The sequence below is a fragment of the Geotrypetes seraphini genome, chromosome 1 (genome assembly GCF_902459505.1).
Source record: "Geotrypetes seraphini chromosome 1, aGeoSer1.1, whole genome shotgun sequence".
NCBI classification, from domain to species: Eukaryota; Metazoa; Chordata; class Amphibia; order Gymnophiona; family Dermophiidae; genus Geotrypetes; species Geotrypetes seraphini.
This window is the reverse complement of record NC_047084.1, coordinates 92,170,821-92,185,082: the sequence shown is the minus strand read 5'-3', so window position 1 is coordinate 92,185,082 and position 14,262 is coordinate 92,170,821. Positions and strand designations below refer to the sequence as shown.

Sequence of the window (14,262 nt, the reverse complement as noted above, 5' to 3'; positions counted from 1 at the left end):
CTGGAGGCATCCAAAATGCGACGGACAGGCTGAGACAGATTCTCTGGAGAGGTCAGCCCGAGAGAAACCAAGCTGTCAGGTGGAGCGAAGACAGATTGGGATGTAGTAGAGACTGATGCTGCTGTGTAAGTAGAGTAGGAAACACAGGAAGAGGAATGGGCTCCCTGGAGCTGAGCTGAAGCAGGAGGGAGAACCAGTGTTGGCGAGGCCACCGAGGAGTGATGAGAATCATGGTGGCCCTGTCCCTGCGGAGTTTGTATAACGTCCGCAACATCAGAGGGAGTGGAGGAAAGGCATAGAGGAACCGATCCGTCCAGTCGAGCAGGAATGCATCCGGGGCCAGACGGTGAGGAGAGAAGAGTCTGGAACAGAACTGGGGCAGCTGATGGTTGTGAGGAGCTGCAAAGAGGTCCACCTGTGGAGTGCCCCAGCGAGCAAAGATGGAGCGGAGTGTTGGGGGTTCCAGAGTCCACTCGTGAGGTTGAAGGATGCGGCTGAGATTGTCGGCCAGGGAGTTCTGTTCGCCCTGGATGTAGACAGCCTTGAGGAAGAGACTGTGGTCCGTGGCCCAGGTCCATATGCGGAGAGCCTCCTGACAGAGGAGGCGAGATCCGGTGCCACCTTGCTTGTTTATGTAGTACATGGCGACTTGATTGTCTGTGCACAGGAGAAGAACCTGAGGGCAGAGAAGGTGCTGGAAGGCCTTGAGAGCATAGAACATGGCTCTGAGTTCCAGGAAATTGATGTGATGTTGACGCTCCTGAGGGGTCCAGAGTCCCTGGGTGCGTAGATCTCCCAGGTGAGCTCCCCACGCATAGGGGAAAGCATCCGTGGTTATGATCATGGAGTGAGGGGGTAGATGAAAGAGTAGACCCCTGGAAAGATTGGAGGAGTTCAACCACCATTGAAGAGATTGCTGAAGAGACGATGGATGAGAAAGAGGATCCGTGGTATGTGACCATTGGTTGGCTAGAGTCCACTGAGGTGTCCTGAGGTGGAGTCGCGCCAGAGGAAGTACATGGACTGTCGAGGCCATGTGGCCCAAGAGGACCATCATCTGTCGAGCTGGGATGGTTTGATGAAGGAGCACCTGACGACAGAGGTGGAGCAGGGTCCGGTGTCGGTCGAAGGGGAGAAACGCCCTCATCAGAGTAGTGTCGAGAACTGCTCCGATGAACTGAAGTTGCTGTGTGGGAAGCAGATTCGACTTGGGGTAGTTGATCTTGAACCCCAAAAGATGGAGGAAAGAGATGGTGTGATGAGTGGCTTGCAGCACAAGTGGAGACGTAGCTGCTTTCACCAACCAATCGTCCAAGTAGGGGAACACCTGGAGGTTGTGAGACCTGAGGAAGGCCGCTACCACAATAAGGCACTTGGTGAACACCCTGGGCGATGATGCGAGGCCAAAAGGTAGTACCTTGTACTGATAGTGGCGGTGCTGAATCTGAAAGCGGAGGTAGCGACGTGAATTCAGATTGATGGGGATGTGAGTATAGGCCTCTTTGAGGTCCAGGGAACATAGCCAGTCGTGTTGAGAGAGAAGAGGGTAAAGCGTGGCCAGGGAGAGTATTCTGAACTTCTCTTTGACCAGACACTTGTTAAGGTCCCTGAGATCGAGGATGGGGCGGAGGTCTCCTGTCTTCTTGGGAACCAGGAAGTAGCGGGAGTAGAATCCCTGACCCCTTTGGTCCTGAGGCACCTCTTCGATGGCATTGAGAAAAAGGAGGGATTGGACCTCCCTCAGGAGGAGGAGGAGGGGGGTTTGGGAGGAGTGAGAAGCAGACTCTACGGGAGGATTGTCAGGTGGAAGAGTCTGGAAGTTGAGAGAGTAGCAGTGGCGAATGATGTTGAGGACCCATTGGTCTGATGTGATGACCTCCCAACGGCTGAGGAAGAGTTGGAGGCATCCTCCGATAGGCTGAGGAAGAGGCAATGATGTTGGGAGACTGGCTATGCCTTGGAGAAAAGAGTCAAAAGGGCTGAGATGATTTTTGACGGAGGTAGAGGCTTGGCAGGTTGGTGAGACTGAGAGCGAGCCTGAGTTTGATGTTGTTGCCGAGATCGGCGTGGCTGCTGTTGAGGCGGGTTGAGAGGTCTGGCCGAGAACCTGCGCTGGTAGGAAGACTGCTGTCTGTAGGTGCGAGCAGGTGGAGTCTTCTTTTTAGGTTTAATCAGAGTGTCCCACCTGGTCTCATGTGCTGAGAGTTTCTGGGTTGTTGAGTCCAGGGACTCTCCGAAGAGTTCATCACCCAGACAAGGTGCGTTAGCCAGGCGGTCCTGGTAGTTAATGTCTAGGTCAGAGACTCTCAGCCATGCCAAACGGCGCATGGCCACCGCCATGGCAGATGCGCGAGAGGTCAGCTCATATGAGTCGTAGATGGAGCGAACCATGAATTTCCTGAGTTGGAGGAGGCTGGAAATATGTTGCTGGAAAAGAGGGACCTTGCGTTCAGGAAGATATTTCTGTAAGGAGGAGAGCTGTTGCACCAGATGCTTCATGTAGAAGGAGAAGTAGAAGGTGTAGTTGTTGGCTCTATTGGCTAACATGGCATTTTGGAAAAGGCGCTTACCAAATTTATCCATGGTTTTTCCCTCTCTGCCAGGAGGGGTGGAGGCATATACACTGGAACCCTGAGATTTTTTCAAAGTTGATTCCACCAGGAGGGACTCGTGGGGTAATTGAGGTTTGTCAAACCCTGGGATTGGAATAACCCAGTACAAGCTATCCAATTTACGAGGGGCTCCAGGAACTGTGAGGGGAGCTTCCCAGTTTTTATAGAAAGTTTCCCGTAAGATGTCGTGGACGGGCAACTTCAGAAATTCTTGGGAGGTTGCTCAAAGTCTAGGGCATCGAGGAAAGCCTGAGACTTTTAGAGTCGGACTCTAAGGAGAATGGAAAGAGCTGCTGACATCTCCCTAAGGAATTTGGAGAAAGAGGATTGCTCTGGTTTTGAGACGGTGTCGGTCATGGAGGGTTCTTCATCGGTTGATGAAGCGTCCTCCTCGGTACCGTGAGGGGAGTCTTCCCACAAATCTGGGTCCCTAACGTCGGGGTGCGTACGTTTGGACATCGGTGTGGAGGGCTCGGCATGGCGGGTCTTTGAAAGATATTTGCCTGAGCGCACCGAGGCGGTACCGGGTGAGGAAGACCGATGTCATTCCTGGGGACCTGACAGGGTCGGCAGCATCACGGGTATGTACTGTAGGTGTTTCTGCCAAGAGCACCGGCATGGAAGTATTAATCGGTACCGAGGGGGGTCGACAACCGATGGGACAGTGTGAGGCTCGGACCGGTCCTGTACTGGAAGGTGCGGTGCCAGCAACGCTGGCAACAGTTGTTGGAGCTGTTGTTACAGCTGCTCCTGTAACTGTGTTTGGAGTATGGCCGCGATGGCGGTTGTCCAGGGGAGGCACCGTATCCGCTTTTTTCTTCTTCGGTACCATAGGTGCCGCTCTAAACGCTCCGGCGATGAGGAGGGCCGATAATGAGGCACTCACCGAGATCGGAGCGGAGCGTTTGCGGGGCCGGTGCGGGGCCGGGAGGGCCGGTGTCGCAACCATGGCAGGAGGGCGCTCAAGGGAAGTGGGAGGCTTCTTAGCCGGCTTACCTGGGCCCAACGACCCCGAGGAAGGGTCCAGTGGTGTCGATGTCGTCGGTGCCGACTTTTGTGGTGCCGTCGACGTCGCATGGCAGATCCGGTACCAAACAAAATATTTTGCTGGATCTGCCGATTTTTCAAAGTACGCTTTTTAAGCATAGCACAGCGGGTGCAGGTGTCAGCCCGATGCTCTGGACCCAAGCACTGGAGGCACCAATTGTGTGGGTCGGTGAGGGAGATCGGGCGTGCACACCGCTGGCACTTCTTAAAACCCGGTTGAGGGGGCATGAAGGGAAACACGGCCTCCGCAAAATTGAATCCGGAGGCCTGTATGGTGGCAACAGGCCCCGCCGGGGCCGGCCTGAAAAAAATAAGGAAAAACTCGACGATTTTTTTATTTTTTTAAACAAAAATAAGGGAATCCGATAAGAAAAATAGGAAAAAGTGAGGAAAATACGCGAGCGGGAAGGCAAAAAATTAGTTTTTCAACGGCCGTTGAAAACACATGCGTCTTCTTCGCTCCGCGGAAGAACGAAGAAGAAACTGGGGACCACGCACTCCTCCGTCGGGCGGGAAGGCATTCGCGCATGCGCGGTGCGGCCAACTAGAACTTTCTAGTTAAAAAGGTCCGTACCGGGGCTCCGTCGGTGACGTCACCCATGCGTTAAGAATATGCTGCCTGCTTGTCCTGGGATAAAACCTCAGTCACACACACAGAATACAGAACACAAATGCCAAATCCAGAATAGCTGACCAAAAATGATAAACAAATTAAACCAAAATCCTAAGAAGCCACACCTTGTGTGTGTGTATGGACGAATGGCAGCCATTTTTTGGCTGTTGCTTTGACGCTGTAACCCGGAAGTGCTACCGGAAGTTGGATCCTGTAGTTCTTTTTAGCAATGGACGTTTCTTGTGCCGGTGTGCACGGAAGAGGAGTGAAGTTTTCCAGCTCTTACATTCCCTGAGCAACCCTTTGAGAGGCGAAACAAGGCACTTGTTGGAGGATTGGGCATGGATTCTGGACTGCACATCTAAATGGTGCCGTGGTGTTTTCATCTACAGTCTGGCCAGACATTTTCTACCAGCACAGCACGGCGTTTCAGACCATGGTCCCAAGCTAAGTAAAACTTTTTTTGCTTTTCCTGTGCACAGTGATGGGTATATTACCCTTTTGATAATTACATTTCAGTGGTGGTGGAGTTTTTTTGCCAGTGATAGTACATAAGCAGCTTGGACTTTAAACAAGTATTGAAGTTGTTTACTGCTGCACTGAAATTTTTGAGGCTTTTTCTCCACTGGTTTGTGAAATGGTTATCGGGGGAGTGTAACCCATCTCTGGTGAGTAATATTTTGTAGTTAAATTTTGGGATTTTTTTCTATTACTTTTAGTTTTTTTCTTGAGAGACGTTCAAATACCTACATGGTGTAAATGCGCACGAGTCGAGTCTCTTTCAATCGAAAGGAAGCTCTGGAATGAGAGGGCATAGGATGAAGTTAAGAGGTGATAGGCTCCAGAGTAATCTAAGGAAACACTTTTTTACAGAAAGGGTGGTAGATGCGTGGAACAGTCTCCCAGAAGAAGTGGTGACAGAGACTGTGTCTGAATTCAAGGCGGTGTGGAATAGGCATGTGGGATCTCTCTGAGAAAGAGATAATGGTTACTGCGGATGGGTAGAGTAGATGGGCTATTTGGCCTTTCTCTGCTATCATGTTTCTATGTAAGAAGCCTAGAACCTTGACTGTGTCTTTGTCTTCTGACTACCTCTGTGGCCCAACACATCAGCCAAAGATCTCCACCCCTCCTGGAATCCGCACACACAGAGTGGAGAGGAACGCAGTCAGTCTCGATCCTGGACAGTCCCCCACACAGCCTGCGCTCAAACCCACTAATGGACGAACCTGGGGTGAGCTATGATCCTTAGGGAATGGTCTCTGAGCTCCCAAACTATGAATGCAGGCTGTCCAGGTAGGTGCAGTGCATAGCAGCCAACCTACTGGAAGCAGAATTTGACCGTATGGTCTCCCAAGCCAGAACTGTCCCGCAAGGGGAACCTCTGCAGCATGAAAAACAAATCAGTATTTTTTTCGCTACTTGACGTAAAGATAAAGAAAAAAAAATAAGCTCGAGCAGAAAAGACTAGTTCCTACTATCTCACTTGTAGGAAGACAACTAGAAGTTGGAGGGCAGTTCAACAGTAAGAGAGGAGGAACAAAATTATGCAAATGAAGATTCCTACAAGAGATCTTGCAGTTTGGGACCGACTATCCGGGAATTCAGGGAGAGAGTGGGGTTGTATAAGAATAGCTATTATTATCTCCTTATAGCTGGCTGCACAGTAGCTTTGTTTCAGTCTCTCCATTAATTTTTCTTTCCTTTATTTTTCTTGATTTAGCCTCTTAGAGTCCGTGGTCTCTGTATTTGGCATTACGATGTGTGTGTTAAAATCAGGCATCTAGAACAAATTTTAAATAATAAACATGTATATAGTGCGCCTAAACTTAGGGAGGGTAAAAACTGCAGACTGGAAGATTTTTAAAATTTCTTACTTAGTTGACAAAACAATGCAAAACACTAGAAACATTATTCTAAAAACACTACTGACAAAACCAAATACATTTTAAATAGCAGGACATCAAATAAAACTGATATACTGAATATGTATTTTTGTCCTCCTCCCCCCAAGTTTTTTTAAGCAATTTCAACTATACATATTTACCAGTCATAATATTTAAAATAGGGGGCCTTACCTGTGGATCAACTGGAATTAGTGAAAGTAAGTCCAGGCCTAAACAGATAACATTGTAATATTAATACTCACTCTTAGTAGTTTATTGAAAGATGTAGTATAACATACAGGAGCAATACCTCTCTGGTTAATTACATTTGTTGTTAGAAAGTTTAAACTACTGATCACTGCTTCATATCGCCCTCACCTTTGCTACAAACGGCTATTTACAAATTTGATATGATTTAAAGAAAATACCTGTGAGGTTTGAAAAGATCATGCAGTACAAGATCTTATTGGTTCTTTAAAAAGTAGCACAAATTATCTACGGTTAACTTGTTACTGTGACTAGTTTAACTACATTGAAAAAAAAAATTACAGAATAATTTTGTGCCTATATCATAACAAACCCTCTGCACCAAGAATGAGGGCAAAATGTAAATGAGCAAGACATAATTCACATATCCTTTTTGTGGCAGTTTTGCAACAAGTTGGTATCTTTCCGGTTTGTAAAGATTTATTAACAATCTTCAAGTTTCAAGTTCAAGTTTATTGTATATTTGATTAATCGCTTACTCAAATTTCTAAGCGATATACATATCTTTAAAATTACAAATAATGCAGGGGACAACAAAAACAAATAGACACTAAACATACATAACAAATTATTGATTAGCAGTATAAACAGTAAAAACGAAGGGAAAGAATGGGTAGAGAAATACAAATTGCTGATAGAAAAGAGGACAATTATGGTAAAAAAACAGTAGGGGGGGGGAATAAATGATAACCTTAAAAGAGATTATGGAAATAAACTGGAACTCCTAGTCGAGGTTTTTTTTAAGTATCAAAAGCATCTTTAAAAATAAAGCTTTTAGTTTGCTTTTAAATTTATCTAAGTTGTTTTCTTTTCTTAGATAAATAGGGAGGGAGTTCCATGTTTGAGGAGCTGTGACAGAAAAAATAAAATGCCGCCGTGTATTAATAACTTTAAGTGAGGGCCTAACTAATAAATGTTGATCGACAGACCTCAGTGATCTGGTTGGGTTATAAGGAATCAATAATTTGGAAATGAAAGCTGGAGTTTTATATAACAGGGACTTGAAGGTAAGCAGACTTAATTTATATTGTATTCGATGCACGACTGGGAGCCATTGCGCTTTCTTAAGAAGAGGGGTGACGTGATCAAATTTCCTTGCTTTCATTATAAGTTTAACTGAGGCATTTTGAATGATCTGTAAACGTCTAATTTCATTTTGAGCTATTCCCTTGAATAAGGCATTGCAATAATCAATTTTTGAGATAACCAGGGAGTGAATTAGAATGTTAAGAGACTTTGGACATAGAAATTTAGATATTGAACGGATCTGACGAAGTCTGTAAAAGGAAGATTTAACAATATTACTATTGTGATTATGGTAGGTTAGTTTATCATCGAAGATAACCCCTAAGATTTTAATATTACTTATCAATTGTAAAGTAGTACCCTTAATAGAAATTGGGAAAATAAAGTTGGAAATGTCTTTCCAAGGAAAGAACATGATGTTTGATTTATTAACATTAAGGGCTAATCTGTTAGCATGAAGCCACTGGTGAATTTCCTCAGTTTCCTATTGATTGCTATTGTTTCTGTGGGGTTAGTGGGATCAAGTGGATGTAAGAGCTGAATGTCATCTGCAGAATTATCATAGCAAAATTATCAAATGAGCATGGAATAGGGATCGTGTCAAGGTTAATCCAATAATGACTCTCTTCACCTTTTCCTCTGTGACATCTTCAGATTTGAACCAATCTCTTATCATCCTTTATCTGAGGCATCTCATTACTAATCTATCAACCATCTCAATCATATACAGTATCTACCATATTCATTTGGAGATACATTTACACACTCAGTCCCCTCATGCCCTTTCACTAAATGGTTTACTGTATAAAAAAATTATTTCAAATTATGCTGAACTGCTTGCAATTTCTGTTTGTAGAATTTATTCCTTTCCTCATTACAAATTAATATATATTCATTCAACTTGATCTTACAACTCTCATGATCATCTTCATTGCTAAATTTTCTCTATGCCTTCTTAGTCTGTCTTAATTTTCTGACTCTGTACAGCTTAAGTCTGGTAGTGCTTAAGAAACAATTAATAGTAGTACCGTGTTTCCCCGAAAATAAGACCTAGGTGAAGCACTGGATTCGCTGGTAGCAGCACTTCACCCACCCACCCCCCGCCCCCTTCTATCTCTCCCTCCCATCCAAACCCCACCGACAATGAGACCGATATACCTTCTAGGAAACAGCAGTGTTGGCAGCAATCTAGATAGGCTGCTTCACGGCCTTCTCCCGTCAGGGCATTCCTCTGCCGCATCACTGATGATGTCATCAGCAGTGCAACACACAGAACGCCTCGGCAGGAGAAGGCCTCGAAGCAGCCTGTCTAGATTGTTGCCACGCTGCCCTTTGCAAGAAGATATTCGGTTTCGCAGTCGGTGGGGTTCAGATAGGAGGGAGAAATGGAAGGGTCAGCGGGGGGGGGGGATTGGAAGGAAGGATAGAAGCTGTGCAATGGAAGATTTTCAAAGAAGAGAAACTGAAGCAGCAGTACTGATATAATTGAGAAGTAGCTCTGATGATGAGGATGCAGGCAGTACAGTGGCCTTGTGACAATAAGCTCTGCCCTATCCCACTTGACCACCCCAACTGTTCCAGGTTTGCAAACCAAACATCTGCAATTACTTACCATGTTTCCCCAAAAATAAGACCTAGTGTATTTTTTGGGCCCAAAATTAATATAAGACAGTGTCTTATTTTCAGGGAAACATGGCAGTAGTAGTAGTACTAGAAATCAGCTCAGTTATCCAAGGCCTTGGTTTGCATCCTGGCCTAACCACTAAACTCTCTTATCGGTGCAACTTTATCCAGTGCTTTTTGCAGTACTTGTTAATCATGTAAGATTTAAACATCATATTGATGAATTCAGGGGGATATCCATGGTCAGACATCCAGAAAGCCCCTGCAGATGCTCCCGAGATCCTTTCTAGGACTTTGCGGCCTTATCACAGCTGCGCTTCATCATGGATGCACTTGCACTCCTCCACAGTTTCAAATCTGGACTTTTTTCCAGTCCCACAAACCAACTGGCACTACTTTTCCCTCCCCCTCGAGGGACCAAGAGGAGCTAAGCCAGTGGCTCCACAACCCCCTTATGTGCAATCCTCAAACAGCCATCCACCACAAATTCAGCATGAATCAAGCTATTTTGGCCTGAGGAGTCCATTACACCTGTGTTAAAGCAAATACAAGGTGTTTAGAGGCAGACAGAGGCTTTTATTTTCAATCAGGAAATCCAAGATGGCCATTGTGGCAGCAATTTTAGTGCCAAAAATGGTCCCAGGGGGAGCTACACTGGGGACTAAAAATAGCAATTTTAGGATTTTCGAGGTAGGGGAACCTAACTCTAACCCCAGAAGCCCTCCAAAATAGATTTTATAGAAATACAACGCCCCCCCCATTTGTTTGTTAGCCTGTATGCTAGGAGCTGCAAGTAGCTTACAGGGAGAACCTCTGCCTTCAACAAGTCTAGAATCCAGACTGCTTGTGTCTTTGGACTGCCTCTCAGGCCAAACGAACCAACTAGAATACTCAACCCCCGATCCTGGAAAAACCGCCACAGAGCCATTCAGCCTGTACTCAAGCCCTCTGCGGATGAACTTGAAGCGAGTCTTGCTCCCAAGGGAACGGTCCCTGACGCCTGAACTGTTAGTGCAGGCTAAGTGGGTGCTCAGCAAAGCAATCTTCCCCTTGGAAGCAGACTGTCGAACTCAGAGTCTGTGCTCTCCCAGAGCTATAGCTGTCCCAAGAGCAAGATCCTCTGTAATACCGAAAAGCTTCGCAAACAGCAAAAAAAAAAAAAAAAAAATAAAAATTTAAATGTAAAGAAACATGAGCAGAAAAGATAGGCTCCTACCATCTTGCTTGTAGAAAGAGAACTGAGGAATTGGAAAACAGCCCAGAATGATGGAAGGCGGAGCAAAAGAATGCTAATGAAGTTCCCTACAATATTTGTGAGAAGGGATTGACTACTCACAAGTTCAGGAATGGAGAACATAAGAATTGCCACTGCTGGGTCAGACCAGTGGTCCATCATGCCCAGCAGTCCGCTTACGCGGCAGCCCTTTGGAGGGTCTGACACACTAAAAAAACTAATATAACGCCAGGCAGAATCCAAATTCTGCAAGTTGATTTAACATTTAAACAATATTTCAGTACAATTCAGCATTTTCATTAAATTATGATAGAGAAAACAAAGAGTCTTCAAGTTTTTCTTGTTTAGTGACTTACTTCTAGAGTCCTCCTTAGTGAAGTTTGATTGGTTTGCTTTCAAAGTACTTTACTTTGCCTTTATGTTGTTGAAAAACATTTCTGAAAGCTGACATATTTCAATAAATTCAGAATAAAACACTTTTTTCTATCTTTTGTTGTCTGAGCAGTTTAGTTTTCCATTCACTTAGGTCTTAGAGTCCCTTTTTCTGCTTTTCTTTGTCTTTTCGTAACTGTCTTCCCAGGATTTTGTCCCTGTGTGTCCTATTCAGCATCTGTCCCCCATCACTATCCTGAGCTTCTCCCCACTTTGTCCCCCTTCATTCCCCTGCATCCATCATCTCTCTGTCAAAATCTGGAATGGGACAATTCATGACAGCCATTTCAGCAATGAAACAGCTGCAATGAGTCATCCCATTACGAGGAAGATGGGCTTCATGATACCTGTGGAGGGTGGCCGACGCAGCAGTTCTGGTGACTACTTATCCCCCCAAAGGCCTGAGCTCAAAGGAAATTGCTCCCCCAAAAGCTGAAATCGGGGGGGGGGGGGGCATCAACACCCTATGCTGAAATTTGTTTGGGGGAGGGGGGCATCACCCCCAAAACACTGAAATTGGATGATTCATCGCAGCCAGTTCATTGTCAGAATCACTCCTTTACAAGCAATGTCCCTGTGTCTAGCAGGCCTTCTATGCCTCTGTCTCAATACTCTCTCCCCTTCAAGCATTATTCTCCATTTCTGTCCCTCTTCATGCCCAGCATTGCTTCAGTGTCCCTGTCTCTGTGCTCAATTCCTATCTAGGATTTCTTACCTATATTTCTGTTGCCTCTCGCTGCGTAGGATCTTCCATCCCTGAGCCAGCCCTCTCTCACTCATCCCTCTCACTCTCCCCTATCCCCTTCCAAGACAGAATCTCTTTCCCCCTAACATCCCCAGCCAGTATCTCGTACTATCTCCTCCTATCCTCCCCAACCAGCATCTCTCACCCTGCCCCCCAGTCAGCATCTCTCTCACCCCCGTACCCCAACCAGCCAGCATCTTTCTCACCCCCAAAACCTACCCAATCAGCATCTCTCACACCCCTGTCCCTCCCCAGCCAGCATCTCCCTCAGCCCAGCCCTCACCAGCCAGCATTTCTCACTCCTATCCCCTCAGCTACCATCTCTCACTCTTTCCTCATTGTCCAATACCACAGGGATACCAATTCTAGTCAATGGTAGCCTGCTGCAGGCTCTGAAGTGATATCATCAAGGGCGGGACTGTGGTAGAGGGAAGCCTGAAGCTGCCTGAAGATTTTGCTGCCTGAATCGAGGGCATGCCAACCCGATACCAAAATTTACAAAGACCTTGGGCAATTATGCATCCCTGGGGAATTCTGTGCAAATTCTGCACAGAATTCTACCAGGAGTAAAATAGTTGTAGCCTTCTTTCTGTTGCCACACAATATGAACACATAAAGGAAAACAGACTCCATTGCTTACCTGAAAAAGATCATATTGCTTACCTGGTAAATCTGAAATATTTGATATTGGTGGATGATGGAATGGCAAGGTATACTCTGATAATGATGGAGGTATAGCAGTTGGGTCAATCATTGTCATACTTGACATTCCAGATGGTTGATATGTTAGGACTCTGTTAGAAACAAAATAGGAAATTAACAATAAAAGAGAAAAACTGCCTGACTGTAAATGTTGTTTTTAGTGACAGCAGTGAAAAAGTCATATAGATGTGGATCACATAGTTCCATCTTGAGCCAACTTATGATTTTCCCTGCACAATGGTTTCCCATATGACCTCAGACACAGCTTCTCAATTTAATATTAAGCAAAGTTACTAATGAAAATAAAGCTAGTAAAGAACAAGTATTTATGTCTGAGTTGTATTTGTTTGCTATCTCCCAGATCCAACAGCCCTAACAAGGGGAGACTGACACAGTTCAACTTACCACCTGCTGGAGACTGAGCACGGACTGGTTTTAGGAGGGGGAGCTTCAGCTATTATACTATAACCAAAGTTTGGTCTCAGTCTCCACCTGCTGGTCACAGTTGAAAATGGCCACACTAAAGTACAAAAACACCTAAAAGGGGGCTTCTAGAGAAGGGCAACCCGCTGGGTAGCCTCAGACCATTAAAATGCATTTTAAAGACCCTCTCTACTCCGATTTTGTACTCACTGTGCTGTAATGGTGCCTCAGACTGCTTCATCTCACACATGCAGCTGGGATTAAAGCTGCCTCAAAAAGTAATGGATGCCTTTCGCACAATTTTCAGGTTCAGAGTGAATACCCATCCATCCAGAATGACACACCTATTGCACTAGAAAATTTCTGTCATGGTTTCATTCCCTTGTGAAATATTGGTTGGGTGGGGGGGGTTAATTTTCTGTCATGGTTTCATTCCCTTGTGAAATATTGGTTGGGTGGGGGGGGGTTAATTTTGTATGGATTTTGATTGATTGTAAATAACATGTTAAGATTATACTGTAACCCATTAATATCTTTTCCTTGCTAATTTGTACTCTATAATCGCTGACTGCTCAGTGACACCTTCACTATTTGTACGCTGTAATTCGCTGACTGTACAGCTCTCTTCACTGTGAACCGCCTAGAAGTCGTAAGATTATGGCGGTATAGAAAAATAAAGTTATTATTATTATATATGATTTATATTGTTTGTGTGGATTGCATTTTTGTTGGCTTTAGAAACTCAATAAAGTTTAAAAAAAAAGACAAGTGCTAGCACAAATCTGAGCAGCAAGCACAAATTAACAAATCAAATCTAATTCTCCTACTTACAGTCCAACAAAGCTAACAATTCAGAATTGTTCCAATGATTTCAGGGTAGTTCAAAAAGGTTATTATAATAAATTTAAGGATGTGTGGGGACCATTATTAAATTATTATAATGAATAATTTACACTTTTCCCAATTTTAATACACATGTGGATTTGGGGTGGGGGGTTCATGGTTTTCCACTAATAATATATATATGAATGACATAAGATATTATTTTCATGTGGTATATTTTAGTTGTATATGAATTTGGGAGGGGGGGGTTAAATCTTCTTGTTGTATGATATTGTAGATTTTCAGGTGATGTTGTATTATAATTGTTTGATATTTACTGTACACTTGATGTAAGTTATAAAATGAATAAAGAAATTAAAAAAAACAAAAACAACATTTATAGTTCTGTCAGAACAGAAAAAAAATGTCTACATGAACTTCAAAATCACTAACCCATTGCTTGGGCTCGCTTGGGCTTCAGTCATAAATATGCATTTCTTTTTGTTAGGAGGTTCCTTCTCTTCATCTGAAGAACTGTCTATTGTCAAATCAATCACATCTGCTTTCTTCTGGCTTATCTGATTGGTCATCTTTGTCGAACAAGGCTTGTTAATAACACTGGAATCTGCAAAAGGAAAATATGCAACAATAAGGAGTAAAATATGAATTAATTTCTAACTAAACTAAACTAAACCTTAAGTTTATATACCACATCATCTCCACGGATGTTGTGGAGCTCAGCACAGTTTACAAGAACTTAAAATATAGGAAGAGAAGGAAAAATAAGGTTTACATGAACTTATATATAGAAGAGAAAAGTAAGGGGGGAT

General features: G+C 44.4%; 1 protein-coding gene across 4 annotated transcripts in view; it reads right to left on the bottom strand.

Moving 5' to 3' along the window:
• The window catches only part of PIAS2 (protein inhibitor of activated STAT 2), a 136,105-nt gene that overhangs the window by 13,406 nt on the left and 108,437 nt on the right, over positions 1-14,262 (bottom strand). For all 4 annotated transcript variants that reach the window (XM_033934957.1, XM_033934942.1, XM_033934950.1 and 1 more), the window contains exons 11-13: positions 13,886-14,057; positions 12,149-12,279; positions 6,351-6,388 (exon numbers count right to left, since the gene is read on the bottom strand). In XM_033934957.1, the coding sequence (XP_033790848.1) occupies positions 6,351-6,388; positions 12,149-12,279; positions 13,886-14,057 (341 nt within the window). The remainder of the gene's footprint in view (positions 1-6,350; positions 6,389-12,148; positions 12,280-13,885; positions 14,058-14,262) is intronic.